Here is a 21779-nt window from a genome sequence, read left to right as displayed (position 1 = left end):
CCCAAGTGTGCCACGTGCCGGCTCCCAGCCCTCCCTCCGCTTCCCCCCCCGCCACCGAGCCCATGTGGCTCCCCCCAATCTAACTGAGCCACATGCTGGCTTCTGGGGCCCCATCCCCCTGCAGCACACTGGGACTCTCATTCTGCAACATCTGTGGTCGTGCTGGACCATGGATGTTGCCAGACTCTAAAATCCAGGATTCCCTAGGAGCTTAGCTCTTGAGTAACTAGTGCTACTCTACAGAGTTTCTCTACTAGCTCAATTTTTAGCTAGAGTTACTTATTAAGTTAGCATCAGACTCCCCATATATCAGAGCAAGATTTACCTCTTTGGAATTAGCATCAGTAACAATCCATCATGTCAAGAAAAGTATCCTTCAGAAAGAACAAGCATATCACCTGAATGACAGACGGAGTCTAATAATTAGTTCAAATTCCAATTTTCTGGCAATTATGGGCAGGAATGAAACTTAGTCATTACTTAAATGCAAGTTACTCAATGTCAGCTACAAATCTACCAAAATAAACCTAGATACTAAGCCCCCCACCCCCCCGCCCAAAAATAACCAGCCACAAATCTCCAAAAAGCTAAGATAAGAATAATTTTTATGCTAAACACCACCATCATCTTCATAAAATTGCTAAATCCAAAAACTTAACTCTTCAAGTCTTTGAATGTTAAAAACAAAAACAAAACACACACACACACCTCCCAAACCTTCTTTGGAATAAGTGCTCAATGATCAAATTGATTGTTAACACACTGTAAACTCATTTTTGTAATACTACTGTTTCTACTGCTCCCTCACAAGATGTTTTAGTAGAGAGTTACAAGAGCACCATCTACCTGGTCCAGTACCTGATAACTCAGAGTAAAAACATAACTGGGAGATGAGAGATAATCTAAAAGCCTGAGTTTGACTAGCAGACCTGAAGCATGAGGTTTAATATACAGGCAGTCCCCGGGTTACGTACAAGATAGGGACTGTAGGTTTGTTCTTAAGTTGAATTTGTATGTAAGTCGGAACTGGTACATATTGTAGGGGAAACTCTAGCCAAACATTTCTCCAGAGCTCAGTTTTATTCTCCCACACCTCACTTCCCTCAGTCCTTTAATCTCAAGATGAGGTGTCTGCTGAGAAAAGCAGCTCCGCGTCTCCCTGGTCTGCTGGGGGGAAGCAGCTAGTGCCGGATTGCCTCACCCCGTTTGTAAGTAGGGATCCGATGTAAGTCGGATCCATGTAACCTGGGGACTGCCTGTATATTCCTTCCAAAATGTGTTGCTATAGACTGAGTGGATATTCTTTATACATGTAGGTGTCCATGTGGGTATCCAATCCCTTTTGAAATCTTAAATTCTTGACTTCAGTGAGTTCCTGTGGCAGTAAGTACCACAGATTACATGTGAAAATATTTCGTTCCATGAACTTTCAATTTCCCACCTATTAATTTAACTGAATTACACTCCCCCCCCATGTGACGAGGGAGAGCAAAGTATTAACTTACCTTTTTAATAAAGTTGTATAATGTCCCCTCTTATTAGCTTAACATAAGTAACCTGAGCATTTTCAAGCTCTTCATAAAAGGTTTTACGCCCTTGATAGAGTAGTAACTCATTTACCAATAAGCTTGTATAAAGACTGCACAATATACTACTGTATATATACACTCACTGTTACACGCTTTTTAACAGAACTCTTTCTTTAAAACAATTTTCCCCACAATAGCTACGTCTAGATTTCCAAAAAAAGGGACACATCTAATTTGCATCCATTTGTATCGCAATTGCTAATGAAGCGGGGATTTAAATCTCCCCTGCTTCATTAGCATACAAATGGCTGCCACTTTTCAGCACGGAGCTTTGCCAGAAAAAGTGCCAGTCTAGATGCGGATCTTGCAGAAAATAAAGCCTTTTCTGAAAGATCCCTTATCCCTCTTAAAATAAGGGATTTCCGAAAAAGGGATGCAATCTAGATGTAGCCAATATGTATAATTGCAAATGAGTCATCTGTATGTGGCAAATCACCACCTCTCTAGACTCCGATAGAAAATGAACTCTAAGGCAGCTTAGTAGATATGATGGTACTTGGAACTGCTGGTCACCCAGTCAAAGGTCACAAAAAAATCATAGAAGAGGATTTAATCTCAAAACTGAAGACCAAGGCCATCCATGTTGAAATCTTTAATTGGCAGAATAAAGCCATTAAAACCCCATGCATAAGTTTTGGAGAATCCTTCTTTGCTGGATCTGCTATCTTTTGGAACCAAGATAAATCACACTAACACATACGGTTGAAACTCTTGGATCTAAAGATTTTTCTGTACATGGAAGTTGCCCACAGTAGAAAAGGATCAGTTTGGGGGGGGGGGGAGAGAGAAAGGAGAAGAATCAATTTCCTCCTGCACTGCTCTTAGAAAGGGCCCGGTGATGGCTCAGACTGAGTCCCCAAGCAGAAAACTGGATCCATGAAGCCAGTGGAACTGTACCAGATGTGGTAAAATTTTAACTTTGTGTTATCTACTTTCATAGAAGCTACATTGTGATAACTAAACTGACCTTAAAAAGGTGATAAGGAATGAGCAGACACTCAACCTTTCCATTAGAAAGGTTTACACACTCAGGTCTTGTCTACACTTGCCAGTTTTGTTGCCAAAAAGCCCATTGGGTCCCACAGTATGCCAACACCTTTATGGCTAATTTAGAACAATGCTTCTTCAGTTAGCATCACCAAGTGTATCTCCTCTGCTTGCATTACACTGATGACATTCACTGTCTGGACCCAAAGGGAGGAGGCCCTTGAATTCTACCAGGATTTCAACAATTTTCACCCCACCACCAACCTCACATAGGAGTAGGAATGTAAAGGTTAACTTGTTACCTGGTAAGCATTGTCTTATCAGCATGCTTACCTTACTAGTTAACTGGTACCCAGCCCATCTGGTGCTGCCCCCACCCATGGTACAGATAAACATAACATTTAACCAGTTAACTTCTTAACACGAATTTTACATCCTTACATAGGAAATCCACTGCCTAGACACTACAGTACAAATAACTGGTGGTCACATAAATACCACTCTATACCAGGAACCTAGTGACCACTATACACACTTACACTCCTCCAGCTTTCATCCAGAACAGCATGTCCCAAACTATGGGCCACGGCCCGGCAAAGATACCAGGCCTCAGCAGGGCTGCCGGGGTGTTCCGGGCTCCAAGCATGCCCGTGCGCGCCGTGTCCCCAACCCTGGGCTGTGCGGAGGATTCGGCTGGGAGTTCTGGGCTCCTGGACTGCCCATGCGGTGCCGCGTCCAAGCCCTGGGCTGGGCGGGATGGAGGATGCAGCCGGGGTTGCTCGATGGTGGTGGTCTCCATGGGTGAGTGGCAGACTACTTGGGAATTCAGTGGTTCCTCCAGAGGGCAGGCTCTCTGTAGGGGCACCACAGTGCTTTGGCAGTGCCGGGGAGTACGGGCCACCTGGCAAGGGCAGAGGGAAAGGGCTTCGTCTCCCCGGACACATGTTATTTTCAAGCAGCCAAGCTGTGTCATTGGTTTTCCTGTCACGTAATACAGCGGCCTCAGCTTGTTTCTGCACAGTGGGACAATGTGCACGTCCTCTTAGGTTAACTGCTTAAGTTTTCTTCATTTATTTTCAATAACATACCCTCTCATTTTCATCTTCAATATGAATAAATGGCTGAAGAATGTGTCTGGAAATACAACTAAAAAAATGTTTGAATGATGTGCAGCCTAGTACAAGTGTGCAGCCTAGTACAAGTGAGAATAAGATGATAACTCCTTGGACCTGCAATTATTCTGATGAGTATTTGAAATTTGGTTTTATAAGTGTTGGTAGTGATAATCACTTACCATTATGCCTAATCTGTGTCTCAGAACTATCCAACGAGTGCATGAAACCATCAAAACTGAAACACCATTTGGAATGCAAACATCCAGAATACGCAAGTAAGCCCATAGATTTTTTTCATAAATAAGGAAAATGATTTTTTTTTTTTTTTTTTTTTTAAAAGGAAAAGCTAAGGCATGCAAAGTGCACTTACTATGGGCTCTTCAAATGAAAACTGTGTTGGCTTCATATGAAGTTTCGAAACCAATAGCCGAGACAGGTTACCCACATACTGTTGGTGAAAGGTGAATACTTCCTGCACTGCATATTATTACATCCCGTATTTATGGAGGAAAAAAGGGAAATCAGTTAGGGTCTCTGTCTTTATCCAACAATACAGTGAAACATAGAATTGAAGAAATGACGAAAAATATTGAAGAAACGCTCATTCATCAAATACTGAATAGCCAGTTTTTTTGCATTAGAAGTGGATGAAAGCACTGATATAGTTGACACTGACAATTTGATGTGTTTTTTTAGATATGATTATGAAAGCTCCATTCAATAAGTTCTCTTATTTTGTAAACCACTTCCAACAAGACCAATGGTTGCTGAAATTTTTACGCTAATCAGTTATTTTATTATTCAAAGCACTATTGACTGGAAAAAGTGTGTTGGACTGAGCAGTGATGGGGCTTGAGCAATGGCAGAGTCTCACAGATTCGAGCTGTAGCACCTGACTGTGTATGGGTACACTGTAGTATTCACAGTGAGGCACTAGCTGTGAAAACTATGCCATCACTTTTGAGTTCCACTCTTCAAGAATGTGTGAAGTTTATAAATCATAAAATCTCATCCTTTGAATTCCAGAATCTTTACTGCTTTGTGCAATGAATTAGGAAGCGAACATGAGCATCTCTTACTACACTATGAGGTTCGATGGCTGTCGCAAGGAAACATTTTGAAACGACTCTTTGAAATGAAGGATGAAGTTTTATTGTTCTTGCAGCGACACCCTCCATCAGCAAAAGATGTTATATTTACATTCAAAGACAGGTTTCATGAATTTGATTGGTTAACAATGGTGGCTTACTTATGTAACATATTTTGTCTTTTAAATTATTTAAGTTTGAATTTACAAGGCACTAAAATTAATATTTTCAAAGTTCACGGAAAAAGTTGAAGCAACAATTAAAAACTTAGTTTCTCAACTTGCTGTGCCATAAATTAAGTCTTTTTGTACTTTAGCTGAATTACAAGAAAAATATGCTGAAACGAATATCTCAGATGCAATTTCTGCAGCAATCCAAGAACACCTCTTGGGGCTAACCAAGTTTAAATGAATATTTTCCTCCAGTTGACGCCAGTAAAATATGGATTAAGAACCCGTTTACTGTTGACACCAAAAATGAAGAAATACTATAACTGAGTGCATCAGAAGTGGATTCATTAGTTGAACTTTCCTGTAACTCTGCCTTAAAAGAGAACTTTGATAAACTCTCCTTGATTGATTTTTGGCTGAGCTGTAGCAATGAATATTCACATTTATCTGAGAAAGCAGTCAAGTTCTTAATGCTTTTCGTCACGACATATAAACGTGAAACTAGTTTCTCATCTTTGGTTTTCTCCAAAAATAAATATAGAAATAGACTGAATGTTGAACCAGATTTGAGGATAAAAAACTTTCTTCTTTTGCTCCTTATAAAGTTGCTATATGATGCAAAACAACATCACCCTTCCCATTAGTTCTCTTTTTAGTTATTTAAAAGCTATAAAGTGCACACAAATGACTTATATTCAACTCAATTATAAACAAAAACTTTACAACTGTTAAAATTCTACTAGTTAAATTGGAATTAAGATTTGTGTACTATAATTGTGAATAAATACAGTGAAAATGTATTCATTTTTCATTTTTTTAAAATATACATTTATATTTGAGCTGCAAAAAACCAGTACTAAAAAAAAAAAAAAAAAAAAAAAAAAAAAAGGGTTCCAACTAAAGTAAAAAGTTTGAGAAACCGCGGTCTAGCCAGCTTTCTATCCATCTTACAGTCCACTTATCCAATCCATATTCCCTTAACTTTCTAGCAAGAATATTGTGGGTGACCGTATTAAAAGTTTTGCTAAAGCTGGCACGGATGGCTTTGGGAGGACCAGAAACTTATTTGCATATTCATCATTTGCTTAATGAATATGCACATGAATGTTACCAATCCTCCAAAAGCTCCTTAATAGATTTACTGGTCCCCATGTCAAAAAGTTTGGGAACCCCTGATCCAGAACATATCTTATGATCCACTGTCTACAGCCAAGCCCTAAGATACAAACATTTGCTCCAATCCCTCAGAGAAACACCTACAGGATCTCTATCAAGCAATTTTAAAACTACAATACCCAGCTGGAGAAGTGAAGAGACATATTGATAGAGCCAGGCAGATACCCAGCAGTCACCTATTACAGGATAGGCCCAACAAAAGAAATGAACAGAATGCCACTAGCCATTACCTACAGTTGCCAGCTAAAACCTCTTACACATCAAGGACCTTACAACCTCTCTCAGAACTTGGGGAGGCAAGCTAGTCCTCACTTACAGACAGCCCCCCAGAGGCAAATACTCATCACCAACTTCAAACCCCACAACAGAAACCCTAAGCCTGGAACCTGTCTCTGCAACCCCTCTGCCCACACAACTACCTGCCTGGGGAGCTAGCTTGGGGTGGGGAGCTGGCTCTGCAGAAGCCAGCTTTTAAGTCAGCTCTCCATGTGTGCCAACTCCCACCGTCCACTGCCTCTATGAGAGGCAGAAGGGGAAGCAGGTGGTTCCACGGAGATGGCACACACAAAAAGCCAGCTCCCTACACATCAGCTCCTGTCTCCCCTACTCCTCTTGCTGCCTTTGATACAGAGGCAGCAAGGAGTGGGGTAGCATGAGTAGTCAATAGGATTAACCGATAAACCCAGGCTTATCAGTTAATTGTGTAGTCGACTACACACTGACATCCCTAGTGTGTCCCCTTTTTACAGGGATCTGTGGTTTGCCCTAGCTTCAATTTAGAAACTGATGTTTAGGAATTCATATAGAAGAAAATTGACATTTTAAATAGCTATGAGTCCTGCCTATCTTAGCTCAACATTGCCTCTCCTCCAGTGGGCTATATAAGATGCTGAGGTCCTAAACTAACAGCCCTCCAGGAATATTAAGAGTGTTTCTGGTAGGTAGGCTGCAACACTTACTCCCACTCCATTTGCCCTATCTGTACGAGCCTGGATTAGTTGATTTTTAGTGTACACTGCAAAACTATTGTCCTCTGGGTTTTCCATACCACGGGGGGGCGGGCACGAGAACTTGAACTGAAGCCATGTATTGATTTAGAGGGAAGAGTTACTGATGGATGAAAAGGCTCCGTGTATATAGATACTGATCCAGTGTATTTTGTAAGTTTTAATGTAATGTGGGCACACATACCCCCAACCCTGGAGCAAGTCTTAAGTCAATGGTAATTTTGATATTGACTTCAATTTACTCAGGATTTCGTTAGAGCTCAGGTAGGCACTTTAACAAAGTCAACTTTTGCCAAGTGATACCCTCTCACATTAGCAGTTATAATCAAAAGCTTAACATGCAATATCCATTTTCAGAGATCTGATGACAATCCGGTTTTCAGGTATCAATGGTAAACCAATGACAAAATAGTCTACAAGTGCTATTTCATGTTTGTCAGACTGTTTGCTTAAATGCTAGTACCCTTGCTCAGGTATATGTAAGCATGCAAATAATGGCTGCACTTTTTTAATGCTTTTTCAAGCATCTGAGATTTAAAAGAAAAAAAAAAAGCAGATTTCTCTTCTAAACTCTATGGCTTCCAAAAAGCTAGCTAAAGGGGAGATAATGCAGGGTACTTTAGAATATGAAAATGTACATCTGCGATTGACAGAAGGACAGGAGAATATTGGGGGGGGAAAAAAGATACCATCTGTCTTGTAGGCTAAGCAAGAATCCCTTTAAGATTTGTGTTTATTGTAAAGCTATTGTTTTTGAAGATCAATACATTTTCATTAAATAAAAGGCTAAAACTGAATTTATGCCTCAATCAATATTTCATTTGACTATGTCATTGACCAAAAATAAATAATTTTTAAGAAATATGGTACTTTCAAAAAATGAAAGCAAACAAGTTACACTTCATCCTAAAAAACAGATCTGTCACTTCAATCAGTACCAGTTGAAATACAATACATGCATCATACACAGCAAATGCATTTCAAATTCAAATGTATTTCATGTTAAAATAATTACATTTTATTTCAAAGTGTAGGACAATGATTTAAGTGAGAAGGCAAGTGTAGTTTACTAGTAATGATTTCTGCGAATCCATATTATCCCGTATTTAAGTTGGCAATTACACTTGTAGTCTCAGTTCAGAATAAAAACTCCAGTACACCAACCAAATATATTTTGGCACTTTTAATCCTAGAAAGGCTGCTTTTTCTTTTATTAAACAGGAGGAGAGGAAGCACAGCTAGTGAGAGATGTCCAGAAAAAAGAAAGTCACATCCTGCTTGTGTAGTTTTAAATCCAATGATAACTAAGACTGCCAACAGCTGCAAGCTGAGAGAATAGCCTGCCAAAAACTTTCAACCTTTGATCCTTGTTAGTTTTTGCAGCTGTATAGAAGAGTGTGGGTGTAGATAGCTGAAAGAGCTGTAATCTTTTGGAAAAGATAATGTGCAATTTGCTGTACTGAAGTATAAGAAATTAAATCAATGGTCTTCAAACTATTTCATTGCAGTACTTTGTGCATGTGTATAGGGTAATTTTTCAAATCTCAGTAGTTCAGTTGAAAATATTAATTATAGAATTACTTCCAGGACCAGTGACTTTATGTAACCAGGTTTCTAGATTTTCTGTGGGACCTTTGAGACATCCTGATAATTTTCACTAAATGTAGTAATTAGACAAGATGACTATGAATCAAACTCTTGATCTGAAATCCTAATTGCCACTGAACTTGCTTTGTGACTTTGAGCACAGCCTTTAACTGTAGGATTGCCCACTTCTGATGTGCCAAAGACCAGGACACTGGGTGGCTGGCCATGTGCACTGATCATCCTTACAAGTCTCCTAAGACAACTACCTTAAAAAGATGGTGGGAAAAGGGTGATCTTGGGAAAACCTGGGCAAGCCTACAGGAAGTTCCAATATTCAACATTTGTTGTAGGCTCAAATTATTGCTGAAATAATTTTATCACAGAATAAGGAATGCCAAAAAATTCTGGATTTGTGCCAAAAAATTCTGGATTTGTAAGAGGTGACAAATCTCATTTAATCATTTATGAAATATTTCGTTTACAAGAATGTCAAAATGTTCTATTTCAAGTAGGTTTGCCATTAAACTGCATCTGCCTAGAGTATCATGGTATCTCCTGGAAGCTGTACTTTGGGTGCATCGTGACCCCCCCCCCCCTTTTTAAAAAAAAAAAAAAAAAAACCACTGTGGATTGACTCCCCAGGCAGGACAGCTTAGTCCTGTTTTCCCGATGATGTGGCTCCATCAAACATGAGACAACAATGCAAGGTTTAACACCCAGCAAAGAAGCCAAGAACATAGGAGAGATTGAGGACAAAGTACTTGAACTACCATTCCTATGAGGTTCTATGGTACAGAGCTAACTCAATATTAAGTGTCCGGTTTCAATGTTTAAATAAAAAAATAATCAGATTTGGGTCCAACCAACCATACATTTCACTTTAATTATTCCCCAAAGAAAGTTTTGATTTTCTAGAAGCTATTTTAAAAAGTCATCTAGACTGAAGATCCCCCAACAAATTCCACTGAGTTGGATGGTTACATCAACAACAACAAAAAAAGTGGCATATTCTAAGTTATACCGCAATACTGGAAGGATAAATTTAGCATACATTTAAAAGAACAAATAACTGTCCCTTTTGAGAACACAAACCAATTAATATTTATTTTTGCTTATCCAGTTATGTTCCACTTGGGGCATTTTCACTAACCTCATTTGTACTGTGGGTCAATAAGGGATTTTTTTTTCCTATTCAGTGGAGTTTTAAACCCTTAAATCTTCTCTCAAAGAAAGCTAGCCATAATCCAAACATTACCTAGTCCTTTCAGAGCTGTAGACTCCTTTAGCTAAACAGGCAAAGCTTGCCTCTACATTTCAAGCCTGCTGATTTTTAGAATCTACAAATATGAAAAGAGAATCTCCATCTTCATTTATGAATTAGTATTATTTACTGTGTCTTGGTAAAAGTGGTTTTGATAAGTAAACAATTTCAGTCACAATCCTAGTAATCAGTTGATTTATCTCTAAAGACCATACAGTTATCTTCCATGACCTTTTCCCCACCCTTCTTCCTAACCCACTGTTTTTTGGAATCAGTGAAACCTCAATTTTGGCGATGACTTCAGATTAGCTAAGAGGCGCCATGGTTTTTAAAGGCATGCTGCATTGAGGCACCTTGCATCACTGTGGCCCTTAAGTGAAGACATTCCTAAACCAATGGAAGAGCTTCTTCTGTCAATGTAGTTAATTCATCTCCCCAAAAAGTGGTGGATAAAAATAGATAGAAGCTCTCCTGTCAACATGACACTGCGTCCATGGGAAGCAGACAGATGCAACTGTCCCTCAGGCATGTGGATTTTTCACAGAGCTAGATGACAGTTATATGGATATAGGTCTTGACATAATCCATGACAGGAAGGAGGCAGAGCCAGGTGTTGATCGGCAATGCTCTTGATGGGTGGGAGGTGCTAAGCACCCACCAATTCTTTTCTGTGCGTCTTCCAAGGCAGGAGCATCCAGGATATTAAGTCTATAGGTGTACCCACAGTTCTAAAGCATGAACAAGAAACGAAAAAAGGGTTGCATTTGGAGTGGATTTTTAAAAAAGTAGTACTGTAAAATGTGTTGTGCGGTTTGAGATTTTCAGCATTGATAGTACATTTTTTAAAATGGGGGTTTTAAAGCCCTTAGAACAGGTTTGAAACTACTAAGAACAGCACTAACGAAAGAAGGGCTCTAGAACCCAAACTGCATCTGAGAGCCTATGTACTTGTTTGTTCCCCCTAGTTTTCTATTTCCCATTAAGGGGAACACACAAGTGCGTAAGCTCTCAGATGCCGTTTGGGCTGTATAGCCCTTCTTTCATTAGTGCTGTTTAGTTTGTTTACATTTACTATCTATGCTGAAAATCTCAAACTGCACAACACATTTTACAGTACTACTTTTTTAAAAATCCAGACTTATTTGTTAAGCCAAATGACTACTCAAGTTCCCTACCATCACCAGACTCCAAGGGGCCACCTGCACCTCTCCACCCCTACAAGTGCTGTCTCTGATGTTTCTTTTAAGTAGTTACACAATTATTTGATTTGACCCGAGCTGCTGCCTCTGATATAGAGGCAGCAACCTCGGTTGGGGGGGACGGGGGGGGGGGGGGACACGGGCGCACAGCTCCCCACGCATTTCAGCTCTCATGAAGCTGTCTACCACCCCATGCATACACACACTGCTGCCTCTATCAGAAGTAGCAGCATGGGGGAAGAGGGAGAGGTTGGATGCCAGAGCAGCCCTTGTCTGTGGTTGGCCCAGGCTTGCCACAGACAGAGGCTGCTCTGTGGGATGGAGGCACAGCCTTTGTCCATGGGGAGCTTGGGCCCCCTGCAGACAGAGACTGCTGCCCCTGTATCAGAGGTAGCAGCATGGGTCAAATAAATAAATAACTCCTAAGATTTGGTGCAGTCACACAATTATTAAATTAAACAATATCTAACATCCCTAGCTCAACTAAGGACTGTTGATGCCTCTCTCCCAGAAGGGTGTCTCATACAGACTGTGGCTTGCCCCTGAGACAGAGGCACTAGGCTTGGAGGCCACAGCTGCAGAAGAAACACAGGAATGCCAATTCACCCCAGAAGGGTGATTGGAATGGACACTGTCCTCTGGCAGTGCCCTGAAGACGACACCATGGTCTGGGAGTGACACAGGTTTAGAGTCAGAGTGTGGACGGAGCAGAATGACTGGTGAGATCTTAGCCAGAGCGGATGGCCTGCTGACAAAGCCAATTCCCAGTGCTACCAGCAGGAAGCACTGTGGTTGTGGGTTGACCCCATGACTTTTTCCAAGAAACAGGATTGAGTTTTCATAGAAGCTGCACGCTTACAGAGAGTGCTAGGTCTTGTGGAAGAGGTCCCACTACCCATGTAGACATTCAAGTGCATAGTTAGGAAGTGTCTCGTTCAAAATATCAAGTCAGGTTCTGACTCCCATAAGTCATCAGCCAAATGTGCTCCCCTCTAATAAAGGCTCAAGCTGTATCTGCAATACTAAGCACACAAAAATGTGAAGCCATTAAAATACTGACTGTAGCTGACTTTACTACTTTATCTAAATACAGTATCTAGATGAACAGAAAAGAGGACATTCATCAATTAAAAGTCACTTGCATAAGTCATTTTTAACGTAACCAGAAGTAAGCAGATCTTCACTAACGGAAAGGAAGAAGGAAGTAAATCTGCTGATCGAATGGACTGATTTCTTTTAAGAGTAAGCTACTTCACTCCAAGGAAAGAGGAACTGATGACTGGAAATTGTAGTCTGCCACCTCTATTTTGAAGTGGACACACAGAAACCTCTGGATTTTTAGTATATAGTGTTTATTGAGGCAGAGAACCAAGAACATTAATTAGCAGATAATTGTGGAAAGTATTCTCAAAGTAAGAAAGCCATCATTAATATTCAAATTCACAGATGCACACTTTGTAAATACTGTACATATGAAAGTATCTCAAACAAAAGTATACAACTCTTATTGCTTATTCTAAGGAAAGTGGCACCTTAAAATAGTTTGGTTTATCAATTATCCCAGAAAGTCCAGTTTAAAACACAAACTATGATTAGAATGTTTATTTCAATGTGACTTTTCTGGCACAGTCTTGCCTGCTCATTCCCTAGTCATATTTTTCAGCCCATACTAAAACACTACAGGATTCTAGGACTGAGATTTCTCATCCCACCAGGAGTTCTTCAAGATCCAGAAACCTTTCCCAATTTTCACTTCACTGCATCAGAGGACTCCTGCTGTAATAAATCTCGTTCTAAAAAAATAGAATGACTGAACACAGCTCCATCCAGAGCTTGTCAAGACTGTCAATTGCAACTGTTAAGAGTAGCATGGAGAAAGAGAAGTCACAGAAAGAAGGGGGAAGGGGAGCTCCCCTCAGGTCAGGTCCACACCAAGAAATTAGATCAACCTAGCTATGCTATTCAGGGCTGTGAAAAGTTTCACACCATACACGATGTACTTCGTTCTGCCAAACTCCCACTGTTGAAGCAGCTCGATAATGGAAGAACTCTTCCTCTGACCTAGCTATTGTCTCTCTGAGAGGTGGATTACCTACATCAGTGAGAAAATTCCTATATTAATGATAGGGGTTATCGACATTACAGATGCCTATCTCTACTGCTGTAGAAGTAACCTGAGGCCTTGTTTATGCATCTACCAGCACATGTCAACACACCATGCTGCCTTTGAGCTGCAGGGACACACGTGTTTAGTATTGTTGAACAACATTGTATTACTACCACTTATTCACATTAATAAGCAGTGCCATTCTGTATTAAAGAAATAGTAAAACTAAAAATATACAGAGGAACACAGAACAAAAGACCTTTTCTGCAACTGGCGTTAGAGATATACTGCTCGAGTCCATTCCATGTTAGGTATGTATGCACTCGCCACATGCACCATGGGCATAAGTTTTTTCTTAGTGGTATCCATAGGGGTTCAACTCTGGTGCCTGCATGGGTAGCAACTATATGGTGCAGTATAAAGCAGCACTGCCAGCTCCCCCAACTCTCAGTTCCTTCTTGCCAGAACTGATAGTGGAAAAGGAGGGCGGGTCACGGAACAGTCATGAGCAGCATCTCTCAAAGAACACCAGTTATGGAAAGGATAACTATATTTTCTCCTATTTGCTCATGTCCATTCCACGTTAGGTGACTCCCAAGAAGTATCCTTGAAGGTAGATAGGCATTCATGGACAGGAAGCTTCAAGCACACCTCTGTCGAAACCAGCACAGTCTCTGGCCTGCTGCACAATGGAGTGTGCCATGAAAGCGTGGGCCAATGACCAAATCATGGCTCTACAAATGTCCTGAGTGAGCACAGGTGCCAGGAAGGCTGCAGAGGAAGCCTCTGCCCTCATGAAAGGGCTTTCAAAAGAGGCAGCAGCAGAACCCAAGCTAACTTAATAGATCTGGATGCAGGATGTAATTCAATTGGAGATCCTCTGAGTGGAGACCAGGAGGCCCTTCACTCAATCTGCTAATGAAGAGCTGGATAGACCTACAAAAAGATTTAGCCCACTCCAGGTAAAACTCTAGCACACAGCAGACATCCAAATGCCTTCTTCAGGTCAAGTTATGCAGCTTGGAGCAGGACGCCAATAAGAAAATATCTTGGTTAATGTGGAAAGATGAAACTACTTTTGGGCTACTCTGGGGCAATCACAATCACTTGAGACTTGTCTCCTTATCATTCACAGCAGTGTTTCTCAACTAGTGGTACGAGTACCCTTAGAGGTACTTGAGAGAAGTCTAGGGGATACATCAACATAAAACAAATTCAGTTTTCTCCAAATTTCAGTTAAGTTTTACAGCACTTGAAATTTCTGGGTGTAAAAAGTACAAAAATAATAATCACCCACCCAGCTACGATTAAGTGCTTAAACAAATGTGTTGTAATGGTAGAAAAAAAAAGTGTGTGAAAACTATTAGGTACTGAGGGTACTTTTTTGAAAAAGAGGTACTTTATAAAAAAAAAGGTTGAGAAACACTGATTCACAGGACAGCACTGATCAACTAACTATATCTGCTGCATGGGAACTAACATTGATGTGTCTTTGTTTACTATCAGTTTGAGCTGTTCATACATTTCCAGCAACACCAGAGAGTTCTGGACCTCAGACATGGAATGTACTCTGATCAGCCAGCCAATCAGTCAAGACACCAATGTCTGAAGTATGCTGCCACCACATCAAACTTGTAAACTACTATGTACAGACAAGGTTTGTATGAACAGAAAAAAAGCAAAAACTTTGCTAGAGCAAATGAGTGTTCTGTGCTCACTGGTGGTAAGAAGGACCTGAGGGTGAGGGAAGCCTGCAGTGCCCCTTATATTGTGCCATACAGGCACTACCCTAGAGGGTGCCTGAGCCTGTCCCCTACCAATAGCACTGAGGGAAAAGCTTCAGGCACCCGTGCATGTGACAAGCAAATACACAACATGAAATGGATATGAGCAAGCACTTGAACAAGGCTTTATAAATCATGCTGTTTTTAATCACCTTTGAATAAATTTTTGGACCTCTCCCCCTAGAATCCATATGCTTTGAGAAAATACAAACTTCTGCACTTAGACCTAACATATAAGAATTGGTTTTATTTCTATCAAGATAGCCAATGAGGAGGTCAAATTAAAAATCTGCCTGTAGGAAAGCCATAATATTTCTTTAGAGACTCATGCAATTTGATAAAATTTTGATAAGACAATTAAACGGGGAAATCTGTAGTTAACTTTTTAATATGAAAGTCTTGTATACAAAAAAAAATGGTTAATTACCATCCACCGTTCTAGAGCTGCATAAAACTGGTTTTACTTAACTGGAGCATCAAAGAATTGAAAACAAATACCGTATATACTCGAGTATAAGCCGAGTTTTTCAGCACATTTTTTGTGCTGAAAAATGCCCCCCTCGGCTTATACTCAAGTCAGCGTCTCGAGAACTGAGGCGGGCGGGCTCAGCACGTCTCTGCCACCGACCGGGTCTAGTCGCGTGAGCCCGGAGCTCCGGCCAAGTAACCGAGGCGCTCGGGGCGGGGGGCGCTGCCGGGAGCGGGCTGGGCTCCGTGTGTCGGGGGCCGTCGCTGCGCGGGGCGCTCGGAGCCTCTGCCGGCCGCTTGGGTTGCGGGTGCGCCCGCAGGTGCTGCTCGGAGCCAGCGGCCTCGCCCCGGGGCCGCTGGCAGGGAGGCTCGGGGAGCAGCCGAGAGGGGCTCTGGCCTGGGAAAGGTCCCTTCAGGGGCTCATTGGATTGGCGGGAGGACTTTGAGGACTGTGTTGTAATCTTCTAATATTTAACATTATTTATTTCTCCTACCAAGAAATCTTAAGCACTTGCACTGAATTTGTCCTAAAAGGTAAAACCCTGCATGTAAAGTTTATTGCCCAGTGAGATCTATTAGATGATCATTAATTAATATACAATCTCTCAACTTATGACGCTGAGCTGTATACTCCTTACACAATATGTGGAATACAGGGGATGGAGTGGGTGGATTCTATAAGGAGTGGGGCTTATGAGAAGTAAGAGGGGTCAAAAAGGAGGGACGGGGCCTGGCGCCCCCCCATCCTAAAAATTCTTTTTTTTATCCTGTTAGAAATGGATCCCAATATCGGTACTTCTAATCCTGGACCAAAACAAAAACGCAGGTCATACGAAGCTGGTTTAAAACTTAAGGTTGTGTCAAGAGCAGAAGAAAGCAATAACAGTATTGCAAGTAGGGAATTTAGTGTTGACAAAAAACAAGTAAGGGAGTGGCGGAAAATGAAAGCTGACTTGGAAAAGATTCCAAAGGCAAAAAAAGCTTGACGTGGTTTAACGACTTCATATGAGGCTCTAGAGACTGAATTGCATAAATGGGTTATGGAGTGTCATCAAAATGGTTACTGTGTAACACGCATGGGAATTCGCTTACGTGCCCTTCAAATGGCTAAAGATGACAAATTTAAAGCACCAGGCACTGAAAATTTTGTTGCATCAGCAGGATGGTGTACCCGCTTCATGAATAGGTTTGCCCTATGTTTGCGGCAAAGAACGAAGATTTCACAGAAGCTGCCAAAAGACCTTGATGAAAAAGTGATGTCATTCCATTCATTCATCATAAAACAAAGAAGGATCCATAACTATGACCTGGGAGATATTGGGAATATGGATGAAACGCCTATGACCTTTGATCTTCCAAGCAACAGAACTGTGGCAAGTTTGGGAGACAAAACTATTTTACTAAGAACCACAGGAAATGAAAAAAACCATTTCACAGTCGTTCCGTCATGTTTGGCTAATGGAACTAAGCTGCGGCCTGTCATTATTTTTAAAAGAAAGACCTTGCCTAAAAAGGTCAAATTCCCACCACGCGCCTTCAAGAAATGTGGCATTAGTAATGCTATGGATGGCAGTGAAGACAGCGCTTTGTATGAGAACGACAGCAGTGATGGTGATGACTGTGAACTCAGTGATGATGACAATGTCTATGCTGATAACCTCACACCAGCTGAAGCTCTGTTTGGACATACAGATGATGAGGAGGAGAACTCCAGTTTTGAAGATTTTAGCTCTTGTGTGTTAGCTTGGTTGCTGATTGAGCTAAGGTTGTTGTACTTTTAAAGTTACGGTATTTTTGATACCATATTGTTTTTGTTGACCCCCTTTTCCACTTACAGAGCTAGGTTATTGTTTTTCTTTGAAATAAATATTCATGTAATTTTATTGGTATCTATCTTCATTTTTTACATTTACCAGTAGCTGCCTCATTTCCTACCCTAGGCTTATACTCGAGTCAATATTTTTTCCCAGTTCTTTGTGGTAAAATTAGGTGCCTCGGCTTATATTCGGGTCGGCTTATACTCGAGTATACACGGTAATTAAAACAGGCTCCATCTGTGCACAATTATTTTGTAAACTGTGCTTCAGAGAGCTATACACCTTTATAAAAAGCTAACGGGTAAAGGCCCATTTCAGAAAAATTAAAGGGTAGGGCATGTAAAGCATGGCAGCAAAGCGTGGCAGCATTCATATGTGATTTTTGTGGGAGAAAGAGGGAATGAGTGGAAAACATTATGCAGCCATGAGTTATAAGAAGTCTATGAAGAAGCAATTTTTCCCCTTGTTCATTAGCAAGCTAGGCCGGCAGTAATAGTATCAGCTCAAGAGAGATGGGATGCAATATCGAACATCTATTTACCACAGACCAAGAGATTTTTCTGAACTTTATTTGCCCAACTGCGGAGAAATGAGAAAATTGTCTTTATTGATATTAAAATGTAAGGAACTTGCAAGTACAGTTTGGGAAGCTGAAGTACAGTTTGGGAAGCTGAAGGTAAGGGGCCAAACTCACCATACCATATAGTGGGGAGGACACAAGACAGACACCAGAGTGACACTGCCAGAAGAAACTCACTTACAGAATGCTCTCGATGTTTGACTCACCTAAGAATATACAAATACCTTAACTTCAGATTACTTTATCTTAATGTTAATCAGGTCGATTCTTCCAACGTGATGCACCAGTTGCCAACTGAATACTACAAGCAAACAGAGTCCATAATAGGAATGGGAATGGTTAATAGTAGGAGCTGGAGCAGGGCCCACTGCAGACAGGGGCTGCAGGCCAGCCATAGAGCAACCCCTATCTATGGTGGGCCCAGCCTGCCCCACCACCACCACAGGTAGTGCAAGAGCAGCCTTTGTCCATGGTGGAGGGGCCACTGCAGCCCGGCTACCCCTCCTTTTTAATCAGTTAATTAAATGAGATTTTACATTCCCAATCCATATCCCAGAGACTTTCTTCCTCGAGGACAACGTTCTCATTGCCTTCCTTACTGGGATTTCCATTGAAGATCAGCAATCTTTAAAATCTCAACTGGAGATTCAAAGACACAGGGCATCACCCTTACTCAGGCTGATCACACCCTTTCCTAAAAAGAGGAGGAAGCTCCAGAGCAGTAGTAGCAAGAGAAGTCACAATGACAACACAGAAGTTCCAGACACTATGTCCACTGCCTTCAGGGCAGACTTTTTTTGTGGAACACTGAGCCCACAAGAAGCCAACAAAACCAAAACAGATATGGGCACTGTCTGTAGATAATGACTGCATATCCACAGTAAGTCCTCCCCCCCCCAAAAAAAACCCACACACCACACCCTAAGGTTTGTTTTTAATTACGTGTTAACAGATGGTAAGATAATGACAAGGCACTGTGGATTTTTACAGGTGTTAATGAAACACTAACAGGCAGAACCAAACCTGGAACCTCTGGAGCTTAGTGCACAAGCACAGCTGGGCAAGAGGCTGCCAGTGGCCTGCCTAGCACTTTGATCCAACCTGCTGCAGCTCCTGACTCTGTTGCTAATGAGGTGCCGGGGAGGCACAAGCCCTTTAAATAGCAGCAATTGAAAGGGCTCACAGCTCCTGGAGCTAGAGCTGGGAGCCCTTTAAATAGCAGCAATTTAAAGGACTCCTGGCCCATGGCTGCCCTTACAATCAAGACCTGGGGACAAAGAAGTGTATGAAATCTCTTCCTCCCCTCCCCCACCAGGGGAGCACAGCACCAGAGGGAACCACTAGCTGTGCAAAATAGGGATGTTAAATTTAGGTTTTGTAGTAATCGAGTAGTAGATAAAAATTCTGTTGACTATTTGATTACTCGACAGGGGAAGGCAGCCCGCTCAGTCCCAACTTCTGCAGAGACCAAATCCTGCTGCAGCTCTGCAATTTAAAAGGCAGGAGGAGCCAGACAGCCAGTAGGCCTGTCTTGAAGAGCCAAGCACCACAGACAGGGGCTGCTCTGCAAGCAGCACCATACTTCCTACTGGGAGCCCCATGGCCAGGGACTACTGCCAGAGCAGCCTCCCCTGCCTTCTTCCCCTAGCTGCTTCTGGTAGAGGCAGCAGTGGGAAGGGGTGAGCAGAGAGTCCTGTGGATGGGAGAAATTGGCTTTTAAGCTCGCTCTACCCAGTACCAATTCCCGCTCTCCCTCCACCCTTGCAGCTGCCTCTGATATAGATGCGGGGGGGGGGGGGGGGCGGAAGAGGAGAGAGAGAATGTGAGTAGTTGACTTGACTACCCAATAGTTTGAGTAGTCAGCTACTCTTACAACTACTCTTTCCCTATTTCAAACAGCTGGCCATTCTCTTAGTACTGCATGCCCTTAGCAGGACAGGGGCTAAGACTTCATGTGCTCCCCCACGCACAGGCCAAATCGGGATCTGCAGGCAGCAAAGTCTCCTGTCCCCACTCCTTCTACCCAAGACCCCATCTCTTCCAGGGCAGCCCACAACCACTTCAGAAATTCTTGAAGTTCCCCTCCTTTCAAAAATTATTAGCCAGCTGGCACTCAGCTAAGGCTATAGAGGAGACTCATTCTTTCTTTAAGCCGTCTTTATGCCACTAAGTGGGACAGTGAACCACACCCAGTTGACATGTGGGTTACATTATCAGAGATAAACCATTAGGTTATTTGTAAAATCAAACATGGTCTCTTCCACATCTGCATTGTGCCAGGTATTAACCAACATGATTTGAAAAAACAAAACAAAAACAAAAAAAATCAACTCCTTTTCTCCTCATGAAGTCCAGGCCTGAGCGAACATTTTTTTCCTAATGTGATATGGAACGGTATACCATGTTTTGTCCTAATATATTCAGTCAAAGCTCTTTCCCTCAGCCTTGTAAGCAAACAAATGCTGTATAATTAAGTCATTCAGCATGTGGGGAAGTTTGTAAACACTGAAAGACCCTTTAAATCAGACTGTTTTAGTCCTGCTGAAACAACTAGAGGAATATGATTTGTTTTCATACAGGTTTCCACTAGTCTCAGACATATGGAAGTCAACTTTGTTTATTCTGTATTGAATTAAGTTCAACTGAGTGAGCTGAGGTATCCACTATGAGCTTGAAAAATTACTTGGGGGAAAGAGGGGGCTATCCCCTCCCCCCCCCCAATAAAAGGCAAAACTCAAAAGGGTCTTCTGATTCATGCTAGGTGCAAGTTGCTACTAATTATGATGGGGGCCTCTACTAATAATACAATTAATTCTTAAAAGAATAGAAGAAATTTCACACAACACAGAGATTTTTACACACCTGCTGAATTATTTTGGAATCCTTTTGAAAGTTTTCTCTAGGAGGAACTTTTCCAAACAACTTCCAGCCAGGAGCACTGTGAAGAGCAGGTTTGAGTTCCTTTGTCCTTTTGGTGAAAAAGTTTCTGGGGGAGGAAAAAAAAGAGAGAGACCATTTTAAATTATTGGAATCTTACAATACTGAAAATTTCGACTGGTTATAGCCCAATACATATTTGTAGAGACTTAAATATTGCAAGCACTAGTTTGTATACAACTTTTTCCTTATTTAAAAAAGTGTAAACGACGTATAAAACAAGAATTGTCACATACTATTTTAAATAAATATCCAATTTCTCAAATTTCTTTTGAAAGGATTCACTGCTAAATAGTTTTGTTTTTTTTAATGTTGAGTGTTTACTGTTGTAACAAAAAACAACAGCATTAGATATCAGAGCAATTGCATGATACTGAAGGACTCGTCTTCTACTTTAAGAGTCCAGAATATTGTTTATCTAGCTTATGACTTTCCAGTGATTTAAAAAAAAAAAGTCATTGAATTAAGGATGGTGTATACAAGACAGATTTAAGTACATCAGCTGGAAAGTGATTTTAAAAAAAAAGTCTAAGTAAGGATATTAAAATGCATTTATTTAGGTAAACATGTAACTGCTGAAATGCTCAGCAGTTACACATAGGAGGGGTGGGACAAGCGGGAGATGGTGCTCGTGGGGAGCCAGCTTTGAAGCAAGTTCCCCCGGAGCCCTTTGCCCCAGGAAGAGGCACATGGGAAGGTGGGAGTGGGGCGCTGCATGTAACCATGAAGGTTAACGGATGAGCCGAGGCTCATTGGTTTACTGTGTACATGTTCACATCCCTACTTCCAAGTCAAAAATACTACAGACATTGATACTAATACACTGATAAACAAACCCATGACAACACTTCTAAAATGTGACATAGAACACTTCATACCAAAAAGTTCAGAATATATTTGTGATGGA

The 21779-nt window shown here is 41.4% G+C and overlaps 1 protein-coding gene and 1 long non-coding RNA gene across 3 annotated transcripts in view; both read right to left on the bottom strand.

Moving 5' to 3' along the window:
- The window catches only part of TBC1D12 (TBC1 domain family member 12), an 82480-nt gene that overhangs the window by 47613 nt on the left and 13088 nt on the right, over positions 1-21779 (bottom strand). For both annotated transcript variants that reach the window (XM_075935142.2, XM_075935141.2), the window contains exon 2: positions 20798-20921. In XM_075935142.2, coding sequence (XP_075791257.1) covers positions 20798-20921 — 124 coding nt within the window. The remainder of the gene's footprint in view (positions 1-20797; positions 20922-21779) is intronic.
- LOC149524000 (uncharacterized) lies at positions 9330-20776 on the bottom strand. The gene is made up of 2 exons (XR_016350174.1): positions 17452-20776; positions 9330-16342 (listed from the first exon to the last, which is right to left on the bottom strand). It is a non-coding gene; the product is annotated as an uncharacterized LOC149524000 (long non-coding RNA).

The sequence above is a fragment of the Pelodiscus sinensis genome, chromosome 8 (genome assembly GCF_052426305.1).
Source record: "Pelodiscus sinensis isolate ZL-2025 chromosome 8, ASM5242630v1, whole genome shotgun sequence".
NCBI classification, from domain to species: domain Eukaryota; kingdom Metazoa; phylum Chordata; order Testudines; family Trionychidae; genus Pelodiscus; species Pelodiscus sinensis.
Note: the sequence above shows the minus strand (reverse complement) of the source record. Positions and strands in the feature narration are given on the sequence as shown.